General features: G+C 38.4%; 5 protein-coding genes and 1 non-coding gene across 10 annotated transcripts; 3 read left to right on the top strand and 3 right to left on the bottom strand.

The window, feature by feature from the left end:
- The first annotated feature begins 399 nt into the window (after positions 1 to 399).
- On the top strand, positions 400 to 3,499 carry LOC117779505 (aspartate aminotransferase, mitochondrial). 2 transcript variants are annotated; one of them, XM_034615725.1, is made up of 5 exons: positions 400 to 597; positions 1,570 to 1,729; positions 1,786 to 2,136; positions 2,618 to 3,339; positions 3,374 to 3,499. In XM_034615725.1, exons 1-4 carry the CDS (start codon positions 521 to 523, stop codon positions 3,311 to 3,313), a joined length of 1,284 nt encoding a protein of 427 aa, XP_034471616.1. In that variant the 5' UTR covers positions 400 to 520; the 3' UTR covers positions 3,314 to 3,339; positions 3,374 to 3,499. The 2 variants fall into 2 exon arrangements, with proteins under 2 accessions (XP_034471616.1, XP_034471615.1); XM_034615724.1 differs by having other exon boundaries at positions 401 to 597; positions 2,618 to 3,466.
- Positions 3,500 to 3,722: 223 nt separating this feature from the next.
- LOC117779504 (uncharacterized protein KIAA2013 homolog) lies at positions 3,723 to 6,488 on the bottom strand. The gene is made up of 5 exons (XM_034615723.1): positions 6,177 to 6,488; positions 5,644 to 6,118; positions 4,636 to 5,589; positions 4,447 to 4,571; positions 3,723 to 4,390 (listed from the first exon to the last, which is right to left on the bottom strand). Exons 2-5 carry the CDS (start codon positions 6,105 to 6,107, stop codon positions 4,203 to 4,205), a joined length of 1,731 nt encoding a protein of 576 aa, XP_034471614.1. The 5' UTR covers positions 6,108 to 6,118; positions 6,177 to 6,488; the 3' UTR covers positions 3,723 to 4,202.
- A 75-nt stretch (positions 6,489 to 6,563) lies between these two features.
- On the top strand, positions 6,564 to 7,458 carry LOC117779506 (histidine triad nucleotide-binding protein 3). Its single transcript, XM_034615726.1, has 3 exons — positions 6,564 to 6,944; positions 7,007 to 7,200; positions 7,257 to 7,458. Exons 1-3 carry the CDS (start codon positions 6,620 to 6,622, stop codon positions 7,296 to 7,298), a joined length of 561 nt encoding a protein of 186 aa, XP_034471617.1. The 5' UTR covers positions 6,564 to 6,619; the 3' UTR covers positions 7,299 to 7,458.
- A 400-nt stretch (positions 7,459 to 7,858) lies between these two features.
- Positions 7,859 to 12,710, top strand: LOC117780351 (mucin-5AC). 4 transcript variants are annotated; one of them, XM_034616843.1, is made up of 6 exons: positions 7,859 to 8,110; positions 8,244 to 8,418; positions 8,482 to 8,746; positions 9,426 to 11,658; positions 11,725 to 11,833; positions 11,873 to 12,710. In XM_034616843.1, the coding sequence occupies exons 1-6, from the start codon at positions 8,050 to 8,052 to the stop codon at positions 12,027 to 12,029; spliced, it is 3,000 nt and encodes a 999-aa protein (XP_034472734.1). In that variant the 5' UTR covers positions 7,859 to 8,049; the 3' UTR covers positions 12,030 to 12,710. The 4 variants fall into 4 exon arrangements, with proteins under 4 accessions (XP_034472734.1, XP_034472733.1, XP_034472732.1 ...); XM_034616842.1 differs by having other exon boundaries at positions 11,870 to 12,710; XM_034616841.1 differs by having other exon boundaries at positions 11,867 to 12,710.
- Positions 12,711 to 13,014: 304 nt separating this feature from the next.
- Positions 13,015 to 14,329, bottom strand: LOC117780353 (derlin-1). The gene is made up of 2 exons (XM_034616844.1): positions 13,633 to 14,329; positions 13,015 to 13,575 (listed from the first exon to the last, which is right to left on the bottom strand). Exons 1-2 carry the CDS (start codon positions 14,241 to 14,243, stop codon positions 13,446 to 13,448), a joined length of 741 nt encoding a protein of 246 aa, XP_034472735.1. The 5' UTR covers positions 14,244 to 14,329; the 3' UTR covers positions 13,015 to 13,445.
- A 10,626-nt stretch (positions 14,330 to 24,955) lies between these two features.
- On the bottom strand, positions 24,956 to 25,028 carry Trnar-ucu. Its single transcript has one exon. It is a non-coding gene; the product is annotated as a tRNA-Arg (tRNA).
- Between the last annotated feature and the right edge of the window lie 2,006 nt (positions 25,029 to 27,034).

Below are 27,034 nucleotides of genomic sequence, written 5' to 3'. Positions count from 1 at the left end.
ATGCAAAGAACAAAATCAGCTGCGCGCCTCACGCAGCAGCGAGCTTTGTTATCGATAAGTGAGAATACATATCGATACCGACTCACGAACGATATTCCGGCTGAAGAGCTTTTCTGTTAATCACTTTGAACTTAACTTTTGACTGTTAAGTACAATTTTTTTAAATCTGTAATTTCTTGTCTAAAATTGATTTAATAATTATAATTGAAAATTCGAACAAAAATTATGCAAAAATTTTTAAAAATCTAGCTAAAAACAAAATTGGGAAAAAGTTACAAAAATTCAGAATACCTTTTTTCGGAAATAAACCTATTTTTTTAAGTAAAAAAAATCTAACCAGATGGGAAATTTTTGCTGGATGGGCAACCCTTGGTTTAATCCGAACGATTCCAGTTGTCCGCAGTTGGTTAGATTCTCTTTTGCCGTTGTGGACGCAGCATTTTTGGCGGCATTTTAAGCCTTTTGCATTTCTATCAATTATTATTCACCTTTACTTATTATCTTCAGAATATCTTACAAGATGTCGCAAATTTGTAAACGCAGCTTATTGACAGCCAACCGCATGGCAATTAATGCACCAGCGGTTCTACGTTGCAAGTAAGTTTAAATCTTAATCGACGTTGTTGTTATTGTTGTTTTTACTGTCATTTAATTTGCTGCAGTGCAGTGTCATTTCTCAAGGTCATTGCATGTGCCGGCACACTTGCTACAGCCTATGTGTACATGTACACAAATACATACATATTTAGTAAATGTGTTATAATTTGATGTTTATTTTTGTGTATTTTTTTGTCTCATTTCACAATTGTTTTTTATTATGTCAGCACGCTGTGAGACAATAACAGCTGCTAAAAAAAAATCCCACTATGACGGCAAACATCACACACACTCATGTACACAGAATACTTCTCCAATTGGAACAAGTGCTGTTCTATCTGTTTTGCAATAAAATCTCATTTCGCTTACTTTATGGACACACACAGGCATGAGGGAGGTGTAGTCTAGAATTTGCACTCAGATAAGGTGATCCTCATTTTGTTTTTATCGATTATTATCATTTTCTGACGCCAATGAAGCCAATGCAAAAATAGCCTACTTATAATTAAATTAATCAAAAATAAAAAAAATCAGATGAAATAATACTTAGAGCTTATCTCGGACGTCGACTTCTTCGATCGTTAAATGTTAGCTTGTGTCGGCCTTATTGAACCGCATTGACTTGATAACTTGTTTACAACTGCATTTCGATTAGCGATCTGTTAATAGGCAACCCCCAGCTGAGAAAAAGCATCGGTATGCGGGGTTTATAAAAGGTCAGGTAAATAAATCGTTAAACCTCCAATTGACTTTCAAACTTTGCCCATGCTTTCCTCACTGGGTTGATAGCTAATCAAAGTGGCCAAAAAATGATAATTTTATAATTATAACGACCAGTTTTGCAGACGGTCTGATTATAAAAAAAAATAATCACAGGGCAAAGAGCAGACAAATTAAACTTTGAAGTCTTCCTGATAATAAATCATTGATGACATTCTTCACATAATCTCCTGTATTGTCTATAATTTAAAGATCCACTTGGTTCACCGACGTGCAAATGGGTCCTCCGGATGCCATTCTGGGTGTGACAGAGGCCTTCAAGAAGGATACGAACCCAAAGAAGATCAACCTGGGCGCTGGCGCCTATCGTGACGACAACACCAAACCCTTTGTCCTGCCCAGCGTGCGTGAGGTAAGTAAATCATTACGTTAATGATAAGTTTCATTACTAAAATAATACACTCTTAGGCCGAGCAACGTATTGTGAGTCGTGGCATGGACAAGGAGTATGCACCCATCACTGGTATTCCCGAGTTCTACACCAAAGCCATTGAACTGGCGCTCGGCGAGCAATCGCAGCGATTGAAGGCTAAACACAATGCCACGACACAGGCAATCAGTGGCACTGGAGCCCTACGCATTGGTGCCGCTTTTCTGAGCAAGTTCTGGAAGGGCAATCGCGAGATCTACTTGCCGTCGCCATCGTGGGGCAATCATGTTCCCATTTTCGAGCACGCCGGCATGCCTGTCAAGCGCTATCGCTACTACAATCCAAAGAATTGCAACTTGGACTTTAACGGCATGGTTGAGGATCTGAAGGTAAGAGGAAAACAAGAGTGTTGATAAATAATGCTAAGAATAACAAAACGCTAGGAAAATTTAATTTAGAAAAGCATTATTAAGAAAAATTTAACTACTCGTTCTAATCGTTAATAAGAACTTGAGAAATCTTATCCTTTTCTCCTCGATATTCGCTTAAAATTCCTCATGGATTCCATAACGTTTCCTGTACAAAATTCCTTTTCGATTTTAAAATTAGAAGAACTAAATTTGGAATTCAACAATTGGGTAAATCCGAAATCAGATATATTGTTAAAATTCGCGAGATTGACAATGAAAAAAAATCAAAGCTAAGTTTTCCTAATACGAGTATTTTCTAATTTTGAGTTTTGACGTTATTTCTTTTTTGAACTTATTTGTTTTGCTTAGATTTTTTCAATGCTATGCTTGGTTTTGTAGTTATTTGTAATTCTTTCAAAAATATTCAGAACTCGCATTTAATGCTTTTATTTTGTTATAGAAAATCCCAGAAACTTCCGTTGTGCTGCTTCATGCCTGCGCCCACAATCCCACTGGTGTAGATCCCACCATGGAGCAGTGGCGTGAGCTTTCCCAGGTGTTCAAGCAGCGCAAGCTGTATCCCTTCTTTGACATGGCTTATCAGGGCTTTGCCACCGGCAACGTTGATGGTGATGCTCAGGCAGTGCGCATCTTCGAGGCTGACGGTCATGACTTCTGTCTCTCACAAAGTTTTGCCAAGAATATGGGTCTCTATGGTGAGCGCGCCGGCGCCTATTCTGTGATCTGTGCCGATGAGCAGGAGGCGGCCCGTTGTCTCTCTCAGATCAAGATTCTCGTACGTGCCTTGTATTCGAATCCTCCAATTCATGGTGCCCGCATTGTGGCCGAGATTCTCAACACTGCCGAGCTGCACAGCCAATGGCTGAAGGATGTGAAGGGCATGGCCGACCGCATCATCAACGTGCGCACCCAGCTCAAAACTAACCTTGAGAAATTGGGATCGACGCGTAACTGGCAGCACATTGTCGATCAAATTGGCATGTTCTGCTTTACTGGACTGACGCCCGAGCAAGTCGATAGTCTGATCAAGAACCATAGCGTATACCTCACCAAGGACGGTCGCATCTCCATGGCAGGAGTAACCAGCAAAAATGTCGATTACCTGGCTGAGAGCATTCACAAGGTGACCAAGTAGAGAAGTATACAAATGGATGGATCTTTCTGCAGCTACTAATCGGCACCTGTCACGACGTACCTAGCAGAAATTCGAGACACGATATTGCATTTTCTATTATCTCTCACATTTTGTACATAAGATACTAAATTTGTCTTTAAGCATAAAGCATTTTTAAATTTATATACATATACATATTGCAATCTATTAATTTCAATTAACTTAATTATGCATTCTATTATAAAAACGCGTTTTTAAGCAAAATGAGAATTTTTGTATTTTACTGTCTAAATTTGCTAAATATTCCAGATGATTTGAACTTCTTCGGTTGGGATAGACGAATGTTTTTTTTAAGTTTCCTCAGAACAGGATTAAAACAATCTGTTACCTTTGGCAATCATTATTTTAGGTACAGAAAGAAAACTTTTACTTGAAACACAAAATTATGTTTCGTTTGTTTATTTCCTTTAAATACAATTTATTGTAAACAAAGATTAATTTACTGATTGCATAATAAATTAATCTTTATTTACGAAAGCAATACTCTAGTGTCAATACTTGGTATAAGTTTACATATATATTAAATGAATAGCTTGTTAGTATACAAACAAATATATACATTATTCAGATCTTAACAATAAATATTATTGGGTCTACTGCGAAAGCGCTTCCTCAGTATTCATACAAATGTGGTTTTTCAATAAATTTCAACATCTTTTGATTTTAATTTAAATACTATATATTGCACATTTGTGTGAATACAAATGTATATTTGCCTGCTTGCTTGATATTCAAATTTGAAACGGTTTCTTAAAAAATTCGGCATTTGGTTTCAATTTGTTTTACTAGTAGCATCTTCCATCTGTCCAATTTGATTATACACATTTATTTGGTATATATACAACTAGAATCACGGTTTGTTATAGCGATACCTTAGTTTATCGCTCGGTTCGCAGTATTCCTTGATAATAAGCTTACATAGGAATATATGGAATACTATGATTATTGCACACACTGAGACCCAAAAGAGAGCGGGCAATCCTCCCAATTGATGACCATGTTTGTGTAACGCAATCAGATGCTGCTCATGTGCAGGAGCTGTGGATTGAATACGATTAGCATTGAAATGTATCCGGGTATTATAATCTTAATACCTTCAACAACTTCTTTTACGTGTATCGCATGATGAATTTCCTCCATGTGTTGTTTATCCTCGGTTATATACAATATTGCAGTCAAGGGTTCAGTCAATTTGACAGGGAATTCTCGACGGCTTTGTCTATAAAATCAAGATGGTTATATCAAAAACAGATAATTGCAAGTATAAAAAAATAAATATTTACGTGAGCAGCACAGGCTCATCCAGACAGCCGCCATCGCAGGCATAATAGCTGCGATCAGATCGATCCAGAGCCACATTGATGACCGCCTTGTTGTCGTCCTTAACAATAATCGTAACATTTACGTGTGTCTTGTTGCCGTAGTTGAGGCGCCTAAAGTGAAAGTCGCGATGCAGGAATTTAGGATGCATATTGCACTCCAGGTGTTGATTGCTAAAACGAAAGCTACCGAAGCTCAATGTCATGGCCTGAATGACGCCCGAGGCGCCAGCACGTATTAGATTGTGACAGCCTTGTTTCTCCAACGTAAGCATCCAGGATGACACAAGCGAGTTGAGCTGATGGAGAGTGGACATGTCACGCCACAGATTCTCAGCCTGCAGAGTGTGATAGGAATCATAGCAGCCCTCTGCGTATGTCAACGCCTTGGCAATGTCCTCACGTATGCTAGGCGATCCTGAGCCCAACACAGCATTGACTTCCTCAAACTCAAAGCTGCGCACTTGAGAGAGCACTGCATACATGGTGGCATTTATGCGATCGCCATTCAAACTGTTCTCCGCCTTGGAGGTGCTTATCGTAAAGCCCGTTGCCCAGAGATCTGCCCACACATTAATGTGCTCCTGCCGGAACGTATTGATGCTGTTCAGAGAGCCAGTACCAGACGCCTTAGTACTGAGTTTTTGTAGAAGCTTCGTCATCGCCTGAATCGTATGCTGCTCGAGGTTGTCCAAGGTTGATTTCAATTGCGCCTCCGGCACCGGCTTGGAATACTCTACAATTAGTGGGTAAACTATGCGAACTGTCCCGCGTTTGCGCAGCTGCAGAGTCGTCTCCAGCTTTGGCTTCACAATGCTGATTGCAATTAGCTTGCCAGGATCATCCGACGAAGGCTGCACTGTGCCTGCTATCACTTCGAGTTCCGTGTAAGTAAACATGCCAATTTGCACTGGGTCGCTGTAATTGGATCGAAAATGTAGATGAGTGTGATTACGGAATGAATACACTCACCTAAGGGGAATGCTGCGCGTCGAGGACTTTGGCAAGCGATTGCGTGGCAATATCAACTCAATGTTGTCCATCAAATTACGCATGTTCGTTACTTGCAGCTCCTGCATGAGAAGATTAGGTTGCGTGCGATGGGCGTATAATGTGTAGGACACAAAGTAGCCAGCAAAGCATTGAAACCTATGCACCATCCCCGTCAGATACTCCACAACGGTGGCCTCCTTCTCAGCAGCACCTCCATTCTGTAGGACGGACACCACCGGCTGAAAGCGTATAGGAAGCTGCATGGCACGGCCATGTTTAATATTCAACGCTGCATCGTGGGACACCTCCAGGCCGAAGTAACCGTTGCCCACGTAGGGCGTGTAGTCCCGTTCATCGGGCAGCAGAGGAGCCACGTGACGTATGTTCGCGTCATACTCGTAGTTTTGCAATATATAAGGCGTTAGACGGTCATCCATGCACATGCTGTGCACATCTAGGGATTGCAAATATATGCTTTATATATGCTACATTAAGGTTATTGAGTTCATTACCTTTTCCTCATTTGGGCTTAGAAATAAATAACGAAAGATTGGCGGTAGCATATAAAATACTATGCACACACACAATAGAAGCACAAATAAACGCCGGTAGGACGTTAATGTGCCCTCCGCCAGGCGTTTTAGCCTGCGAAGTATATCCACAGTCTCGAACTTGTTTTTGGCTGATCGGAACAACATATTGTTTAGATTTTAAATCGGTTTACATTGGAAATAAATCAACTTTTCAAAATCTATTTTGCTTGGCCACAATTTGTGGCCAAACTCACAAATAGTTCTATAGGGGCTGCTAGTATTATATCGATATATCGCTATCGATGGTTGATAGCTGATACAGTTTCCAGCAAGAAACAGGTTTTTTTTTTCCTCTAAATAGCTGGCAGCATTGACTTTCAGAATTTATATTTTGTGTTGTTTATGTTTAATTTATTTTTATAATGAATAATAAATGGAACGCGGTTTCTGAAATTCTTTGGAGAAAGAAGAAGTGCATTTTACTTTTTTTATTAGTGTTTTTGCTTTTTATATTATTTATAAAATATTCAATTGAAACAGGAAAGTCTATCAATACAGTTTCGCCATCCAATTGTTTGTTTTGTAAAATTGCCAACGGCAGCAGGACACCGCACAAATTGGAATTTGAAAACGATGAATATGTCATATTTATGGACAAAAGACCAGTATCCACTCATCATTATCTGGCGATTCCCAAGACACACTACGACAGCTTAAATGTGCTTAATAAATCCCACGTAGGGCTAGGTAAGTTTCATGTCGTCCCATTTAAATATTTCTATACAATTGAGTCTTTGCTTTGATTTCAGTAAGTCGGATGCAGCATGGTATGATCCGGTTTCTTGAATCAAAAGGTGTTGATACATCGGATGCTATAATTGGTTTTCATATTCCGCCGTTTATATCACAAAAGCATCTTCATTTACATGGAATTTCACCCGTTTCTGAGATGAGCCTTTCGAATCGGATCAGTTTCCTGATGCCATCGTTTTGGGCCAAGGCGGTGAGTTCAAAATTTCTTTAATTTTGCAGGATAATATATAACATATTTCTATGCAGGCAAATGATGCGATTGATGAGTTACGACGCTCGGAACTTTAGTTGTGAGGATCGGTTTTAGTCTTATAATATAAGCAACACCGTCCAGTGGCACTATTTACTTAAAGTTGTCTCTTCGTTTTCGGATTAACATTTTGGTTTTTGATAACATGTTTTTCTCGCCCTTAAATTTTATTAATAAAATTGTTTAATATAATTTAAATTTATCCTTGCCATTGAGATTGGAGCAACTGTTGCCAACTTAGCTATTTTACTCCCAAACGTTGCCACCTGCCCCAAATGATGCCACCCTGTTAAATTTTTCGATCTGGCAATATGTAAATTTTGGGTCAAATGTCAAACTCTGTAACTTTAAAATTTCCACCTGGTTTTTTACAATTTCTTAATTTTGAAGCTAGAATTTTTTAAATTTTTGTTAGTATTTTCTGCATTTTAAATTTGTAAACTCTCTCTTGGGGTGCCGAACATCAACCCTTCATTCAAACGTTATCCTTAATATTATCAAATTTCGAATTATAAATTTTCATTAAATTATTAATATACTGCATATTGCAATTTTTTTTAAATATTTAGAAAGCTGACAACTCTATGAGAAGAAAGCTAACATATCGATAAGAGTTTTTGCATTTTCAATAGTGCAATCGATGATTTTGCAACACAACCAGCAAACGCTGAGTTTTGGTTTGTTTTAGTTACAATAATCGCGAAAACCTTTAAAGAAAACTACTAAATTACGTTGCAACCGAAGGGATTGGCGAGCTGTAAACGTAGTGCGTTTAGGACAACGCGCAGGATGTGGCCACAAACGCTGGAAATGTCCCGCGACGAGTGTCGAGGCATGCTGCGTCGACTTGGTAGGTGAAACGCTGCTGCTGCTGCCGCCGTTGCAATCCGGAGCAGACACTGCGAATCCTGCAGAGAAAACGGCAACTCTGTTCCAGTTCCAACACTAATTGATGTCCATTTGTTTTAATATCGTTTGCGCAGAGCTTGAATCGTATTCGCATATAATTAGCGTTTTTCGCGCCCAAGGCTCGCTTAGCGAACCAAAGGCAAAGCTGCTTGAAGAATTACGCCAACTGTTTCACATTACCCAGGAGCGTCACTGTGCCGAGGTGCGACGTGCTGCTAATGATGAGCAATTGTGCACAATTGCTGAAAAGTAAGTGATTGTGCTGTGCCGTGTACGTGTGTGTATTTGTAAATGTATTTTACATTTTTGCAGCGTCTGCGGTCCGAACACATGGCAGGAATGGTCACGTGAAGGTCGCCGGCCGTATCCGCTGCTGCCACGCATCAGTCCCCAAACGGCACTGAGCATTGTGGCCAACGATCTGGCGGCCAAAGCATATGCGGAAAATGCCAAACTTGCTGCACCGCTCGAAACTGGCGCCAATCTGAGTGACGCGCTGCGGGAACAGGCCAATTATCTGATGCTCAAGCATGGCATCGCCAAGGGCCAGGAACCACATGTCGTCATGGATGAGCCGGTGAGTGATGCTCTAGGATTATATAACTTGCCCTGACCTGGCTATATGTATATGCATATGTATGTACTGTTGTCGCTGCTGCGTACATGTGTGCGCGCATGTATGGCAAGAAAAGTACAGTCTGCGCCTGGATCGTTTGCTCTCTCATTGGGGCTCATTGGTAACAGAGCAGCCAGGTCACAGTAGCGGGGGGAACTTGTTCAATGATCCAAGGATCTGCTAAAATATAGACCAGTATATAGAAGTATGGCTGTATTGTGTGCCTATTTGAGAGTCAAAAATCCAATTGGAATGCATCCGCTTAGCAGTGAGGGGAATTACTATGCGACTAACTTGACTTAAAGGTTTAAACCAATTAAGTTTAAGATTTTTAGTGTTGATTTTATTTTATAGGCAATTTCTGTGCATATTCAGCTTTCATACGGTTTGCAATTTAAATTTGATTGAACTGAATGCTAATAAATATTTTGTTTTGTGTCCTACTATCGATATGGCGACTGTACACTATCGATAGTGTGCCCCACTTTGAACATCGATATACAAAAAACCTAGGTGGAGCATTTTTGTTCGCAAACCCGACAAAAGGTGGCGCACTTTAATGTAAACAAAATAAACACAAATGAATCTGAATTAAGTATTTGTTAATTAGAATTTATAATTCTTTTGTTGTTGCTTATAGTTTAAGGTGCCAGATTTGCCCAACGAAATTAAGAAAGCAACCCTAAAGCGGAAGGAGAACGAAGCCGGCGATGCCAAGCCCAACAAGAAACGGAATACACAGCATGATAAGCAACTGGGACATGGACAGGGACAGCAATCATCTGCACAGGATGAGGATGGCCAAGCGGCGCCGCTGGAGCACCGTCCCAATGCGCGCACTCTACAGCAGCGGTACTTTTACCAACAGCAGCAGAAGCACAAACAGAGATTGACCAGCAAAAAGGGAGCTGGAAATGCGCTGGCTAATCACAGTGGCGTGGCTGGTGCTGGGGTCAATACAAAGCCGGCCAAGAGCGGCCGGAGGCGAGCACAGAAACAACTCCAACAGCAGCTGCAGCAAAAACAACAGCAGCTACAACAACAGCAACATAAAGTATTATTGTCGGAACCGACGGCGCATCCAAATTCCAGTCACTTGGTGCAACCTCACGTGGAATATATACTCGACGAGGCGCTCAAATCGGTGGCAGCGACCAAATTAAAGACGCTGCCCGCAGCACGAGCTGTTTATGCCACGCCGGAGCTGCAATCTTCTACAGCTTCACCATGTTCAATTGTCAACACGCCTGTTGTGCTGAAGGAGAAGATGTCACCAACAGCGCAGCCACAACAACAACAACAGCTCAGCACACCGGTTAAGAAGTACATTGTTGAGGAACGACAACCGACAGTTGCAACTGCAACAGCAACATCAGCTGCTGTAGCTGGAGCGGCAACATCAACGGCAACAGCAACTCCTGCTAATGTTTCCACAGCCAATTTGCCGCTGGCACCACAAATCATAAGCGTGCAACAGATTGCAGCGCCACCGAAGGTGCGCACAACAAGTAGCTCCATATTACCGCCGGGCACTAAGCTGACGCCCAAGAAGATCAATCTGGTAGACAAACAGCAGCTGCCTTCAGTGGCAAGCACTGCGCTGCGTCTGCTGTCCTACGATCAGCAGCCAACGCAGCTTAGTTCCGTGAGCAATCTCAGCAGCAAGGCGCCGGCAACGGCAGCTGTCCAGAAATACATTGTGGAGGAGCGGGTGCCCAGCCAGAGTCCGAATATAGCAACGACGCCACTGAGCAGCGCCTCAGCTGTAAATATTATTAAGAATATACCAGTGAGCAGCTTGAACAACACGCTGATTACGCCGCTCAGCAATTCCGTGACGCCAGTTGTGCCCGTATTCCGCAAGGCAACAACGACCACAACGGCAGCAGGAGCAGCAGCAGGAGCGGTAGGAGGAGCAGGAGTAAACGCTAGTGCTTCACCCTCGACGCCACAAATCGTGGGCAACATTAAGCTGACCAGTGCCAGCGGCATTAAGCATGTGCCCAGCAGCGCATTGCGTAATATTAAGATCTGTTCGCCCAATGGAAAGGTGTTCCTTCAGCCCGCCAAGCTGCACGCCGGCAGCATCATTCACAAGCTCAACACCGCGAATGTGGTCGGCTCCAGTGGAAGCACAGCCATCTCTGCCCTGTCGCCCAGTGGCGTTGGGACGCCGACTTCGCCACAGCCAACGCAGCAGAGGATTACGATACAAAAGATGCAATTGCTGACGCCCACACAGGTAATCTCGAGTGCGGCGAGCGGGACAAGCAGCGTCAGCGTGGTGTCCAGCATTGCAGGAAGTGGGGCCAAGGTCAAATCTACCACATTGACCTTGGGACCAGCGGGTGTGGGCAAGAATAACTTGGTCTTCCTGCCCACGAGTGGAATGCGTGCGGTTACATTGGCCTCCAGCAAACCCAAGTCCGGCACAGAACTGCTGACGGCAAAGCCCAATGTGCTGGTCATTGGTCCATCTTCGTCAGCTAATGCGGCCAGTAATTCACCAACAGTGGTCGCCACCACGTCCATTATGAGCAAGGCCAAGCCAAATCAGCTTATTACGGAGGATACGCCTATTGATATCATTAATATGCCCATCATAGTGGCCGATAATGGAGCAAGCGAGACGAAGACGACAGCCAAGACAGCGCCGATGGTGGTGCTCAATGCCACCGACTGGGAAATGGAATTGGATCAGGCTTCCAAGGCAGCTGCTGCTCCGGCCACAAATGCAGCCACAACCACAACAACAACCGTAACCACAACACTCACGAATGCTGCGAGCTGCAAGAAATTGCTGGAGGAAGTAATTGTGGAAGATGTGAGGGAGGAGGAAGTGGAGGCAACCAATACACAGCTCAACAATCGGAGTGAGTAGTCAATTGTTTAGCGTACCTCTACTAGTCTTTAATCCTTGACCATGTTGCCTATTACAGTAATTGAACTGCAGGAGGAAGACGGCAGCGCAATTGAGTATGTGGATATGGAACTAGAGCAGCCATTAGAAATCGAGAGTACCAGCAACATCTCGCCGGAGACGATGACCAACAGCAGCAGCATCACCACAACTATCATCAGCAGCAGCAGCAGCAGCAGCTCCACACCACACAAGGTCACGTCTACGTTGGAGCAGAAGAAAGCGGAGCAGAAGAAACTGGAACAGGCAACAAAAGTAGAAGTTGTCACGGCGGCATCCACAACCACAACAAGACTCACAGCGACAACAACAACGTTGCCATAGGCGTTGTTTTCATTTTAATCATGTTAATTAGCCACGAGTTTGAATTTGTCATTATGATTCGATCCGAGAGAGAACGCACAAACACCAGCATATGCGACAAACAGCCCGGTTTAATTTTAGCATTAGTTATTAGCTTAGTTTCGAGTTCTTTAAGCAAAGTGCAACATTATCATTATATTTATATGTATATTCAAATATCTACCCCGTGAGAATCAAGTTCATCTAGTTCTAATTCATAAAATGCAGACCTTGTTTCTATTTTTATTTTTTGGCGCCAACAAAAAAATTCAATATGATTTCTCCAAGCTGCCACCATCGAAATACCTTAATATTTGTATACATTGTAAATAGCATTTCTCTTTTATTTAGTTAAGCATTTTAAGTTAATAACGATTGCAGAAAACAAAGAGGAGAACAGAACAGCAAGCAAATCATAAGGAATAAGAATAAAATGTTTTCAATGAGATTATAGTATTTAGTTATCCGCTCCATAAAACGTGGCCGCTATTAAAAACAAAAACAAACAATTAAAAAAAGTTGTAAATATCTAAGTAAAAAACACATTGAAGATTAATTTAACAAAAAAAAAAACACAAAAGCTAACAATCGTATAATTCTTGTATATGTACCATGTAAAGAGTAGTTGGAAATAAATTGCAAAGGACAAAAAGTTGAATATAAAGGTATATCCACTTACTATATATAGTACATATATAATGACTACTACTATTGGGTAGTTTTAGTTAAGAATTTTATGCGTCGATTTTGTAAAAGCCAAATCACATTAATCGAATTGTTGCAATTTTTTTAGACAACACGATAAAAAAAGAATTTTGCAAAGTCGAAGCAAAAACCACCCAGAGTAAACAAAATGGAATAATACAAATATTGTTAAACAATGTGTGCAGCTGTATAATTTTTATCATAGAAGTTTTAAATGAAATAAATCTAAATTTAAATGTAAATAACAACAGCAAGTCCAAAATTTTTTAAAACCGCAACTTTTAATAATACAAAATAAAATTTTCTTGTCGATTCTCTGTAACTTTCAGAAAGATAGTGCAGATGCCCATCTGTCAGTTAAGTCAGGTTAATATCTTTTAATAGATTTGTCTTTTATTAAGTTTTACAGCTCCTTCTGTAGCTCTTCACCCAAGAAAGAGAAGAGATGCTCTCACAAATCCGTTGCAAATAATTAATCCATGTTGTATACATATATATTTGTAGATATATCCATAAAATCACGCCACTTAATGATGTATTAACGTATCAAGGTACAGAATTCCGAGCTAAGATGAATTTCAAAAAAGTTGATCGTGTTTAGTTGAAAATTCAGTACATTTACAGAGTAACCAATAGGTTTAATAAGAGTATGAATTATATAAACTAATATTTATGTTGTATTTTTCATTTGTTTTAATTGCGACCCAAGGCGGTGCCATGACCCCACGGTGAGTTGGCAGCTTGACGTGGAGGCGGCGCTCTGCTCTCGGGCGGCACACCAAATCCGCTAATGCCACCGGATATATCGGGAGCAAAGCGTTTCCTGCAACAAAAGTAACAAATTATTAACAAATCTAATTCAAACACGGTTGCTACTTACAGAAACTGAGGTGTCTCTAGGAAGGCATTGCCGCCCAGCTCTTGTGGATATTGGAATTTCAAGAAGTAGTAAACATGTCCATTGAAAATGCCCACCAGGGAAGCCAGGGAGCCATGGAAAATGAGCTCAATGCCCGCGAGGACCCAAGGTAGATACATAGCCTTAAAGCGACTGCCAAACCAGAAATTAACAATCACCTCTTTGTTTAGCTGGCACCATATGTAGGTTATGGCAACGACCAGCATGTCCATTAGGAAATAAACATTGAATACCATGCCTCCCAGATTCGCCAGGACAGCTGTGATTATCAGCAGATACATGTAATCAGATGGACTTCTCGCATACTGATCCTTCTCCAATCGGGCGCTGTACTGTGTGATGAAATAGCAGTTGATCAGGAAGTGAAAGCCGGTCGCTCCGCTTAGCGGGAACACAAACAACGATGTGATACAGCGCCAAAGTTGCAGCCGGGTGAGCACAAGTTCCCGTGACAAATACATGTATTCCATGGGCAAAAGTCCGAACCGGCAGAGCAGGCTGAGTCCCACGGTTGCCGTTAGCCAGTAGCGGGTGAAGCGGGGCAGCGAGTTGTACCATGTCCCGGCGTCCATAATTTTTAGTAATTAAATATAATGATATTGTAAAATTTATCCTACTCTCCGGACTGTTGATTTACGTGTCTTTATCAAGCAGTGTTGCCAACTTAGCTATTTTATGCACTGTTGCCAACTTAGCTAATTTATAGCTAGACCTGGTTATTTTCAGAAATATTTTGCTAGATAAATTTCAAAATTGCTATTAGCTGGAAATCTGGCAATTATAAATATATATTCAGCTACGTTTTGCTATTAATATTTTTGGTAAAACTGTGCAAAAGTGAAAACAATCTCTAATTAAGATGATTTCTAGATGGTTCCCCCTAAAATCTTGCCAGCACTGGTTTGAAAGACTGCCACCAAGTGCAATGGTTGCTACCCTACAAAATTTTCCGATCTGGCAACTTGTTCTAATTTAATCAAATTGAATATTTGGTTGCACCCAAGAAAGTTCACCTAATTTGAAATTTTTTTTAATACTGAAGATAGAATTTTTAAAATTTGTGCACACTTTTTGGTAAAATTTTTTTCGATCATTTAATATTTTTTTCAGAATTAAATATTTAACTTCTCTCCTCTTGGGATGAAAAGCTTCAAACTTTCATTTAAATTTTTACCTTTATTTTATGTAATTTTGAATTTTAATTTTTCATGAAATTATTAATTTATTGCAAAGTTATTGCATTTTGAAATTTGTATTACACAAAATGTTACTGGCTAGAAACAGCTATTTAATTCTTTGAAAAGTTGGCAGCAGTGGTGTGTTTTCGTCGATGTGGCAGCCTGTGACAGTGCTGTAAAAGGTGTTTCAATGCGCAACGATTATTTAATTTTTGAGCGGGCTAATAATTAAATGATGTTTGAAATTAAAAAATACTTCCAGTTAGAATAATTTAAATTTGAATGCTGATTATTGAAGAAGTTATTGTTAATTATATTTATACAGATATGTCGCTCAGAGGTTGCTATAAAATTCATACAAATGCTGCACAGTTGTAAAAATACCTTACGAAGAAACACTTGATATTGTTAATTTTCCAAAATGTTACACACATAAGTGGGAGAGTACGGGATTTATTGAATTGAAGGAGCGGTGCTTAAGAAAATGGCTAAAATAAAATAATTGGCAAGTCCATAATTTGTCTTATATAAAGCAAATATATGAACAAAATTAAATTGGCTGCCTATAAAAGTAATTTGAATCAGTGAAGAATTAGAATTTAAAAAACAATTTAAAGTTGAAAGTAAAAGTCAAAGTAGTGACTGAGTTTGATTTTAAAGTCTTTAAAGCGCCTGTTAAGAATCGAATGATATGAGATGAATATTTTGCAGTTAGCACACTTCTTATATGGGTGAATTTCATTGCCTGTTGAACTCTATGTTTCTTTTTGGCTTTGTACGCATGTGGCGGAGCGAGAGAGCAAAACAAACACACAGTAAAAGAAGAAAAAAAATCGAGCTAATCAAGTGGTTTCGGACCGGTTCAATGTGCGCTGGCTTCTCTGCGGATAGGACGAGAACGTAAAGTGCATGTGTGCTGGTGTTATAAATGTGTGTATGAGTGTAAGGTTGTGTGCGTGAGCGAAGACACACCCACCGATTAAATACAAAATGGGTGCTACCTACGGCACTCTCACACTTGGAGTGAAAGCGACAACGACAGAGAGAGCGAGAGACGCATGCGCTGCCCCTCTCCCTGCAGCAGCAACACGCCCACATTGCCAATGCTCATCATGAAGTTGTCTTTGCTGTTTTAGTAGCTGTTGACAAAGAGCATAGAGAGCAGCGAGGTTCTATTTACTTACGCGTTGAGCTTTTACTGCTCCTTCCACTCACCTGCTGAGCTGTCATTTTGTTGTTGTTGGCGTTGCCGTTTTTGCTCGTTCATTTCGTTGTAATGTAAGCGTATGCATATAATTTCGAATGTATGTATGTATGTAAGTATAAGCCTTACACAGGTGCGTTTGCATTGTGTCTTTTTAGTTAATATGTACACACGTACATACATATGTATTTGGTATATAAACATTTTAATATGTCTTTTAACTTGACTTTGTTCATTTGTTTTTAATCCTTGAAATAAAAAATAAAAATGGCATTTATATTTTTGGTTGTCGGCTTAATTTCTAGAATCTAGATCTTAAATCAAGATTCCATTGTCTTGAGTTCCCCAAACCGAACCTCTAAAATTATATTTTAACTTCGCAACATTAACAACAATTTCAATATCTTCATACTATATTATATTCTACTATCTATAATTATATTTCAGGTTTTAAAACAGTGGGTGAATAATATATGACAAGTATATATGAAAATTAAGTAAGATTCCTTAAAAGGCAAAGATAGTTTTAGATTTATAATCTTATACGTTTAACAAGTCAAGAAAAAACAAGATGAAACAAAACTATTATAAAATTTATGTATAAGGTTTAAAAATATTTTCCTATGATAACATTCGCGAACAGATTCGAGTTCCTGCTCTATTTTTAGAATCAAAGAAAATAAACTTTTGTATAATTTGAAGTTTTGAAGCCTCGGCTTAAATTGCTACCATTTTAAATAGTCGAGTATGAACTTGTGGAATATAAGTTTGTATTTCAAAATCGCATGGGAACTTTGAATTTCTGACATTGCCATGCATCCTAATTACAGTAATTATTTGATTAAAAAATCTCCCAGGGTGCACAGCAATTTTGCCCTATACACAGAATCTCCTTTACACATACATACATACACACACGCAGGAACTCCAGTGAGTGCACAGTTCATATTTCGCATAGTTGGCATGGAATCTGGATTCGTTTTTCGCATATAAACATACCTTTGATTGTATATACAGTGTGTCAAGAAAGGGTTTTAACAAAACAAATACTTACAGCTTTTTTTTTTTAATAGTTAACTTCAATGGAAATTTCTATTCGATTTTTAACTTGAACTAACTATATATATACATGAATAATAAAATACGAAATTAAATCAAAATCCGTAAAAAAATATACTGGCGTTTTTCGGCTTATATCTATTATTTAACCACATTTAATAACATTTAAATTTTCGCGTTGAGTTTGGGATAGATATTTTAAATTTTCGATATTTTGCTTTATCGGACTTAAAATTGTTAAACCAAATTAAACTTAATCCACAAAATTAAAAATATTAGATTAAAATAGGTTAAAGATATTCACCGAATGTGAAAGCCAAAACATTCATAACATGGATTTTTGGTCAAAAAACTTTCCTGACTAACTATATATACTGTACTGTATGTATGTGTATGTGTATGCATGCACATAACTCAAATGCCTGAAGCGCAACAAACATAAAGCATTTTCTCCCCATAATGGCGCAACTGAAGAGGTCGGTGAAAGTAACAGAGAAAAAAGAGAGAGAGAGAGAGATGGGGAGAGAAAGAAGTTATTGGTAAGAGGGGCACCCAAAACTCACTTGTGTAAATGAGAACGCAAAAAAAGAGGCAAATCATAAGAGGAGCGTGCGCCGCCAAATTGCAGTGCAAATATGTATTCGCCCAGGGGTGTGGGGAGACGTAGGGGTATCAGCTTAGAAAAAGGACAGTCCGCAGATACAGCAGCTGCCTGCTGTACACACACACACACACACACACACACTAGTATATACACACAGACACAAATAGAAGAGACAGAAACAGCCCTCGCAAAACTGTTAGGAAGGGTCGTCGCTGTCCTATTGGTGCAAGCGAGAGGGGGAGAGAGAGAGAGAGAGAGAGCCAGAGAGAGGGAGGGATAGAGAACGCAAACGAGAGTAAAGCGTTATGATGTTGATAAATGATAATGACGTTACTTGCGCCCGCTTCTCTCGCATATGTTTCATTTCATGCCATAACGGTAGTTGGCCGTCGCGTCAGAGCGAGAGAGCATGAGCGCGCATTTTATTCATTTTGATTTTGATTTGGACTGGCGTTTGACGTTGACGTTCACGATGAACCCGACGGCAAATTGAATGCAACAAGAACAAAAACAAGAGCAAGAGCCGTATGCGTGGGTGAGAAAGAGCCGAGAACGTAACGGTACTGTGCATTATTGACATTGCTATTACCGTTAAAAGCAGTTGCCATGCCTGTTGATACAAATATATAGTATATACATATGTACATATACCTTAAGAACATCAACCAAGTCTTGGCCTCCGACTACTTATTTTTGTTTTGCCTTAACTTACTTTGGCTCATAAATCAAATATTTACATTCCGAAATTGACGTCTAGAACGCGCGGTCGCAATTCTCAACGTTTCTCCTGGGGATTCTTCGGTGTAAATTAAACGAACAGCTTTTACCTTGACTCCCTCAAACCAACTGTGTGTGTATGTGTGTGTTCATATTGTATACTTAAGTGCAATTTCTAAAGATTCAACCAAGAAAAATCCAAAAATGAGAATAACCTGCAGCAATTGCGGGCTTCATTAGTCTTGGATTAATTTAAATGGCAACCCACAAAATGCTTTGAAGTTCTATCAACATTCAATTTAAATATTAACTTAAGCTAACGGTAAAGACATCAAAAACGGATTAAATTACTTAACTGCAATTAAACGGAGCAAATATCACAAGAATATTTGAATATTTATCTGGAGGTGAGTAAAATTTTTATATTTTCGGTTTGATTTGTGTCCAATTATAAAATAAGATAAGAAACATTTTTAAAAATATTATTATTTAGTAAAATAAACTAACCTCCCGGAACCACAAAATTTTAGAACAAAACAATGTCAGGAGGGTCTACATTTAGTGAAATATATGAAATTTGTATTCAAAACTTTTTTTTTTTTTTTTCGAAGTTAAGCGTTATTTGATTTTTTACTCATCAGAAAAGTTTGGTGCTCACTATATCACAATTTAAGACTTTCACTATAGTTATTGACCTATTTTTCAAATTTTGTAATTAATATTTAAAAAGTCTTTTTCAAATGAATTTTTGTTCCGTTTGGTGAATCATTCTTATTTAGAATTCCTAATAAACTTATTTAGATATTTTTTCATACGAATTTCAGCACTGAATTCATAGTTGCAATAACAAAATATTGAAGTTGACTGCTAGATGAATTACTTGTGACTTTCCTCAGTGGCCATTTTGGGATGTCAACACCACTTAAGGAGCTGCCTGAGGAATCACACGCGATGTTTGCCAGTGATTTTGAATGTATGTGTGTGTGTGTGTGTGTGTGTGTGTGTGTGTGTGAATTGAAATGGAAAGTGTCTACTAAGCTCCCAGCTGGGTTCGACAATCTGTCAAAGTTCAACCGTGTGGCAGTTGTCGTCCATCAATTGTTAATGCTACAGCTTGGAGGATGAGCACAAGTTGGTCGCCAAGCGCTACTCAGCATGGTAGCCACAACTTGGAGTCGTTTCTTCATCTTCTATTTAACAGTCGTTTTTCGCGCGCTTTTCAATTTTTAATTGGGATCTTTGCTGCTGAGTTGTTGTTTGTGCAACGCCTTCACAGGACTTACTCACAAGCTCTCGTCCTCGTCCTCGCCCTCGCAGTTGCCAGTTGACTTGTCTGGCTGTCTGACAGTCTGGCTGTCTGACAGTCTGGCAGTCTCTCAGTCTGACTGTGTTGACTTGCCCGGTTCGCCTGAGTGCGCACACATTGCAAATGCCCGTGGGGTAAAATGTCTTACGGTTAGTCGCCGTCGCCGTCATCGCCACGTGGTTGTAAAATGCGCTTTTGAATAAATACAATATGCAATGAAAGTGGAAAATGCTTTTTATTCGACACGACTCACAGTGGGCCATTTGAGTGGTTCAGCACAACGAAACTAATAACTAAAAATTAATCAAAAGTCTTTCAAGATTTTACTTTTTGTGGAATAATAACTAAATAAGTATGCTAGATAAATATACATACTCGTATTTTTTTAAAATCATATTCAGAGGTGCTCTTCAAATCTCTAACAGCACTTAAGCAACCCAAAAGCAATTGTTAGGGTTCCTAAAAACAAGCAAGCATTGCTTTCAAATGTCTAAAAAAATGTTGAGAGATTTGACAAAAATAAATTAATTTTTAAATTGAATAAAAATATGCATAAAATACATTTTTTAAAAATGTTGTTGAAACTAGAAGTAACCCGATTTTCTTAACTTCAAAAATATGTTCGAAAAAACTAAATCTCTGACATTTAAGGAACACCGATATTTTGGAACGGTTGTTTTTAAAAGCAATTCTCTTCAAAAACTCTAGAGATTAATTTTGTTTAGTTCTTAAGTTACTATTTTTAACAATTATTTTCCAATGTTTAATATACATATTAAATTATGAAAAAAAAACAACTTCAATGTTTATACAATATTTAAGTTTTACTCCACAAAAGAAAGGGACTAAAGTAAATTCTTCAACTTTACACATTAATTTTTTAATCTTTAGGATAAATAAATTTCTTTTAAAAATATAGTTAAATGTTGAATAACTTATTCAGTATGCTTATTGATCATCATTATATTTATTTATTTTTTTAAAATAAATTTGGACGGATTCTAAATTTGAATAAACCGCTGTTAGCTCAGGTGTTTGGCCCACTGTGCGACTGCGGTTCGCACTCTGCTTTCCTCGGGCAGTGTGTTCCTTTGGGGTTCAACGTATTTACCGATTTTTCGTGGTTTTTTGATTTCCTGACACGGGTACGACGGCAATCATTGTGACATTTTAATTGTTTATTTGCGCAGTTTGCGAAGATTGCGCATGCGGCCACTCTCCTCAACTGCGTTTCGTTGCGTTCCGTTCCGTTTCCGAATCCTGGCACAAATCCCACAACTCCCCATCCTCCAGAACACTCTGTATGCTCAAGTGCTTGCCAGTTGCTGGCCGGGTTGGCTGAGGTAATTGTTTTGAAGTTTCATATTTTGACAAAAGATTTGCGGGTGAGCCTTGTTTGGCTTGGATTCGTTTTGGTCTCGTTTCTGTTCAGTTCTTATCCCGAATGCAAAGGACTCTCTGCTGGCATTGCAGTTGTTTGCATGTTTGGTTAATGTAAATATTTGCTTTCATTGTCATTTGAAGTGAGCTGTAGTGTAGTTCATTATTCACGTTTTTTTTTCTGTACATGTGACATTCAGCATTGCATAAAAAAACACTTAAAATACGAATTGACTTTAAGTAAATATTAATTTATTTTCTTACGACAGTTCCTTACAGTCTAGCGGCAAAATTATTGACCACTTTTGAATGTATCATCCATTTCTGGGAATTCAAGACAAAAGACGAGGACAATTTATGCACATGGTTATTTAATTATCATTGAAATTATGATTATGGATTCTACCTTTATATTAAATGATGGCGATGGAAAATATTGTACAGTGCAAGCAAAATAAAATACACATCTTGAATTTTTATATTTCTTATTTTATGAGTTTTAAAGAAAGTTGATAAAAAAGAAATGAAATATTTAAAATGTAACTATTTTCTCAAAAAACAAATATGTGAATTTTTTGTTCAGTCATAATATTTTTTTGTTAATCTGTACATACAATATTTGAGATCTGTAGATCATATACAAATATTCGTAATATGCATTGGATAGTATGGACTCTCTTTGATACGCGAATCCCCAAAGGTTACTTACCCAAATTATCATGGTAATACGATGTAAATGTGTTAAGTTTTCTATTAAGGGCTTGTCTTTCAGAAGGGCTTTTAATCCGTAATAAATTCAAAATGAAAATACGTCAATATGATTGTGCAGCTTAAAGTATAATATGGTATAATTATAACAGCTTATCAAAGGTATCTCTCTTGTGATATGCCACCATATCGATATTTAATAAACAGTTTTAGAAAAAATGTAATCTGTTGAGCACCACTTGAGTTGTCCCGTCTCTAGCGTCAGCTGAGCGAATTGAAAAAATAACAAATTGAAATTGTAATAATTTAGATACATGTCGAGTAAGAACCACCACCAAGTATGAGTAACGAGTGGAACCAGCAGCTAAATTCGTAACACCAACCATTTATCCACACCCATTCAGTGTTATGGGCACCCTCATCTGAAAGATGAACCCAATCAAATATTTATGCCTAATAAGAGACGGCAGCAGCTAAAAAAAGCCTGCACATATGGAACTTTATTAGATACAAATTCTTTAGATTTGCCTACTCGCTCTCCGCCCTTCTCTCTCAATCATTATTCAGAGCCCTCCCGTTGTTGCTCTTGTAATAATGTAAAAAATGCGAGACGTCAACCATTTTAGTGAAGTTGCTCTGTTTTTTTTTATGATTTTGGGTGCGGCAAAGGGGTTGTAAGGTTAAGTCTGGTACGGCAACGGGATGATGTATCTGAGGACCCTAGACGATTTGTTGCAATTTCCATAGCTCGCCGTATGTAGCCATTTTTTGGAAGCCAAACTGCGCCCTGCTGGTGATCCCGTGGATGATGATGCTAGAGACTACCCTTAAATCTTTTGCGCTGGCCATTCAAGTGCGCAAGAGATTTCAAACTGTTTTTGAGCAACTTTTTGCTGTCGGGGTTTGTTCGTTTGAAAAACCAGCAATTAAGTATGCGCTGCATTCTCATTCCATCATTCCATCATTCCCTGATTCCCCCATTCCCTCTTTCCAACTCACTCCCCTGTTACTGCTGTTGTCGATCCGTGTAACTTTTGTTTATTATGCGTAATTGCAGTAACATTTGTGTGTGCGCCTTTTGTGCGCTTCTTTTGCAGCTGCTGCCATTTCCACGGCTTCTGCTCTTTTCTGCCTTTTTTTAAGCACATTCCACATGGCGTATGCTTGATATACGTAAATAAACTATCAGAGGGTATATGCAATTTATCATTCGCAGATGGTAAACCTTTCTAAAAAAGAGCTAGAAGCAAAAGATCAGCTATCTTTGGGGTGCCGAAGTCACGTATTCGAGTATTGATTCTCGTTTTTTTTTGTTAACCTGTGGCGAAAATTGTTGGTTATGGAATTCAGAGTGCATAGAAGAATGAATAAAAAAGGTTGGTAACAAAGGGGTTAATAGAGTTCATTGACAAAACTTTGCTTTCCATTTGTAAGTTATGTAAAGTGGAGATTCTCTATAGCATAGAGCTCTGCTGGAGAAGAAGATCATTTGATTCGTTTGTGAAAATTTAAATTATACTGATATTTATCATTGAAATGATAGACTAAACATTGAAAAGCTTAGTCTTTCCTTTGTTCTTTTTATAAACAGGGTCGAAAAATGGAATAAGAAAAAAGAATAAAGAAACATCTCTTTGAGTATGAGTTTTTTAATTCAAAAACACCAATTACTAAAGTTTTTCAACAATGTCTGATGTTTCTTACCATTGCGGTAGATTTATTTTAAAAAGCTTGTTAATCATTTATCATTAAATTTGTAATAAGATCTTTGAAAATAAGTTTCAAGCTAATTAAACTTATATTAAACTATTGCTCATACAAACTTAAATTTCGCTCCTAGGGAAAATATGTATTTCATCCTGAAAAAATTGACTGAGGATGTGATTATTTTGAAATAGATTTAAATATATTTAATAATTTGCATAGACATTTTATCGCAAATTAGATCGAATATTATCGAGTATTATCGAGTGAAATAGAAATACGAGTTATTTGACAGTCTTTCCTAAAAATTTCCTTAAAGGATATTAATTTTGTGGAAAATTCATTTTCAATGGTTGTGCATTTGATTGTCAATCAGTGAGACAGTCAGTTCATGTTATCTAGAGTTAGTTATAGCTATGATATAATTGTAATATGAGACTACTTTATTTTTGCCTAGAATTTCTATTATTGATTCAGCTTGCAGACCATTTTAAAAGAGATAACCAACATGCACAGTCTGAAGTCGTAGGAAAACTCGTTGAAATGTAAATTACAATATTTTTTTAGAAGTGGGCGGCGAAGGGGGCAGGTCCCGTCTGTCGGCAAATTACGGTAAAGTTAATGGGAATTTATTTTGAAGCGCAACAACAATAACAATTGCGAGAAGAGGAAAACAGCAAAACATGCTGCAAATTGCGGGTTAAAGGCAAAAGACTTTGAGCCAAGTTGCACATTTGAAGGCACCAGCAACAAAATGGCGTCGCTTCGCTTTGATTTGTGTGGCAAGTTGCGTTTTGTTGCAATTCGCGTGCCGCGCTGATCATTTGACAAGCGACAACAAATTGCTACCTTTAGTTTATCGGCAAGTATCTGCAGACAGACAAACTCGCAGATACTTAGATACGAGTATACTAGAGAGAAGGCGAGACCGAGACAGAGAGAGAGAGAGAGAGAGAGAGAGAGAGAGAGAGAGAGAGAGAACAACCCCTGGTTGGCATGTTGTAAGTAGAGCGCATCTTTTGTCAATATTTGCGCGGGGCATGTAAACAATTTAATAGGCTGTTAGTTGCTGTGTACTTAACAGATATGGATAAAACCGCCATCCCAGCCACTTGACAGCTGTTGCAATTTACGCTTGATCTAAGCCAGAAATATGTTTGAGCCTCAGGGGTTGAGATTTTGTATCTTGTAGATGCTTAATTTATGCTGTTTGCGGCAAGCAAATAGTTTATTTAGCGTTTTGAAAGTGTTTTCTCATTTTATAAATATAAAAATTTCAAAAGATTGTTTGATTCAGGTGTTTGTACAATTTAATGAGCTTTGCAATATATTGGTTTGAGTTGGTATATTTATTGTTTAATTGAAGTACTTTAATTCAGGCAAAAGAGTTCTTTCGAAAATGTATTCAAAAAATTGTAAAACTACAACCCTTGCGGGGATCGAACCCGCGACCTTTGGATTAGAAGTCCAACGCGCTATCCACTGCGCCAAAGGGTCACATAATCTAACGGCGTCTTATCACCAAACAACTTGTTACCATAATAGATTATAAATATATGTTATAGTAGGTATAATTCTTAATCGATCCACAGCGTTTTATGGGAAACTCCCAGCTCGTATAAGAGTCTAAGCTCAATATTTGTTTTGTAAACAAAACATTCAGTTTCGACCTGAGAAACAGCTATTTCAATATGCGTATAGAGGCAGGTCTCTATTTATAGAACGCAACACGACGGCAGCTAGAAGATAGAAATGTATCTGAGTAGCAAAAATGTATCTGCAATAAATATCTGTAAGTACCTAATGCAAAAGATACTGAAAGTTAAATATGTAAGTGCAGTACCTAAATATAAGTATCTTTTGAGGCACTCTTCAATGCTGAAATGTATCCTTAAAGTAGAGGTTTTAATATTTTATGCTGTGCAGTTCATTGCAGTACTTACCAGAAGATAGTGAGACTTATGGAATTAATAGATGCGAATAACAAGAAATATAATTTTATCTGCAAGTAAAAAATAAATTGAATACTTTAAACTTAAATATGTGTTATATGTGTCAATCTAAGCAATTCACTCAATCTGAACAATTCATAAGATAGAAAAATATTAGATTAAAATGGAAAAGATAAGTGTATCTGTACGATAAATATGCAATTATATCTTGCATAGAAGAGAATAGAATAAAATAATAGAAAAATGAATTTATATGCATAACATAATTGTGAGTATCTCGTGCTAAAAATGGTTATAGATACAAATGTATCTGGAAAGCAAATCTATAGTTTTGAAATAAGTTAAAAAAGTATCTCCAGGATATTTTCTGCTGTACACTTCGCTGTAGCAAAGCGAGATCTGTTGACGGAGATTTCACTTAAGGGTTTCAACTTGTACCCTTAGGCTTACCACCTCAGAGGGGGGAAGGGACTTTCAAGTGCCAGTTTCTCATTTACATTTTGCCGTTCTGTTGCGTTTATCGTCACTGCGATCTTCATGCGCTTTTAGCTAATACGATGAAGTTGTGCAGGGTAGGAGCAGGAATGGGGACAGAGGAGGAGGGACACAGGGACAGCGTCAGGGTTGCTCACTCACAAATTTCGGCCAAGGCGCATTCACGTGACTCTCGGCAATTACTCAACGCTTGTTGTTGTGCTGTGTGTGTTGTGTGTATTGTGTTGTGGCTGTTGCTGTTGCTACTTTGAGTTTGTTAACAAATTAATCAAATCGAACACCACACACTCTTCCTCTCTCTCTCTCTCTCTCCCTCTCTCTGTCTCTTTCTCGGGTAGCTAATAGAGTAATCGTTGAAATGTCGAAAAGTGGAAAAGCCCCTGAAGTTCTTATCTCTGTTTATCTCTCTGTCCCCTTTTAGGAAGTTTTCTCACTTTTTTGCTGCGTGATTTATCTGCTTTTTCCGACGTTTTTATATCAGAGTCGACCCCCCTCCCCCCCCATTGTCACTCCTCCACTGTCAGCCGTCGGTGTCCGGGTAGATTATGCAAACATTTTTACGCTTTTTTTTCTGTCTTTTCGTATACGCAAATCGCACACTTGAAACGGATATTAAATTTTATTGCTCATGTTGCCATGACTTTGACTTGGGTTGTGCCATTGTTGTGTTCATTGAGCACTCGAGTAGTCGCTTGGTCAATTAGCCAGGACTATTAGGAATGCCAGGAATGTGCAGGAAGCACCTTCTCCCTCCTCATAATAATCAATTGTCGAGTTGGTAATGAAAAGCGCTGAGCAATGTTCTGTAAAACAGATCTGTATACATCGCCAAATCAAATAGAAGTAAGTAAATGTCGTTTGGAGTACAAAATGTATGTTTGTAAATATATAAATATTCTTTCAAATTAGTTTAATATTCGGTGTTTTGTAAATAAAATGCAAAAAATAAATAAATGGAATATGAAATGTAATTTTGTAAATATTTTTATATACCTACAAATTTGTTTAATCTTTAGTATTTAATAAATAAAATGAATTTGTATGTAAAAATATTTA

This window comes from Drosophila innubila (genome assembly GCF_004354385.1).
Source record: "Drosophila innubila isolate TH190305 chromosome 2L unlocalized genomic scaffold, UK_Dinn_1.0 4_B_2L, whole genome shotgun sequence".
Classification (NCBI taxonomy): domain Eukaryota; kingdom Metazoa; phylum Arthropoda; class Insecta; order Diptera; family Drosophilidae; genus Drosophila; species Drosophila innubila.
The sequence above is the reverse complement of the archived record's forward strand: the minus strand, read 5'-3'. Positions and strand labels throughout refer to the sequence as shown.

Bases quoted from the DNA above. Each gene is read 5' to 3' on its own strand.
- LOC117779504 (XM_034615723.1), bottom strand. From the start codon at position 6,107: ATGTGCATGGATGACCGTCTAACGCCTTATATATTGCAAAACTACGAG. The intron at 5,590-5,643 runs GTGAGTGTATTC...ATCCAATTACAG, and splicing joins ACGCGCAGCATTCCCCTTAG to CGACCCAGTGCAAATTGGCA. The intron at 4,572-4,635 runs GTAAATATTTAT...TTGATTTTATAG, and splicing joins GATGAGCCTGTGCTGCTCAC to ACAAAGCCGTCGAGAATTCC.
- LOC117779505 (XM_034615725.1), top strand. From the start codon at position 521: ATGTCGCAAATTTGTAAACGCAGCTTATTGACAGCCAACCGCATGGCA. The intron at 598-1,569 runs GTAAGTTTAAAT...TATAATTTAAAG, and splicing joins CCAGCGGTTCTACGTTGCAA to ATCCACTTGGTTCACCGACG. The intron at 2,137-2,617 runs GTAAGAGGAAAA...ATTTTGTTATAG, and splicing joins GCATGGTTGAGGATCTGAAG to AAAATCCCAGAAACTTCCGT.
- LOC117779506 (XM_034615726.1), top strand. From the start codon at position 6,620: ATGAATAATAAATGGAACGCGGTTTCTGAAATTCTTTGGAGAAAGAAG. The intron at 6,945-7,006 runs GTAAGTTTCATG...CTTTGATTTCAG, and splicing joins TAAATCCCACGTAGGGCTAG to TAAGTCGGATGCAGCATGGT. The intron at 7,201-7,256 runs GTGAGTTCAAAA...ATTTCTATGCAG, and splicing joins CATCGTTTTGGGCCAAGGCG to GCAAATGATGCGATTGATGA.
- LOC117780353 (XM_034616844.1), bottom strand. From the start codon at position 14,243: ATGGACGCCGGGACATGGTACAACTCGCTGCCCCGCTTCACCCGCTAC. The intron at 13,576-13,632 runs GTAAGTAGCAAC...CTTTTGTTGCAG, and splicing joins CTAGAGACACCTCAGTTTCT to GAAACGCTTTGCTCCCGATA.
- LOC117780351 (XM_034616840.1), top strand. From the start codon at position 8,050: ATGTGGCCACAAACGCTGGAAATGTCCCGCGACGAGTGTCGAGGCATG. The intron at 8,111-8,243 runs GTAGGTGAAACG...TCGTTTGCGCAG, and splicing joins AGGCATGCTGCGTCGACTTG to AGCTTGAATCGTATTCGCAT. The intron at 8,747-9,425 runs GTGAGTGATGCT...TGTTGCTTATAG, and splicing joins ATGTCGTCATGGATGAGCCG to TTTAAGGTGCCAGATTTGCC.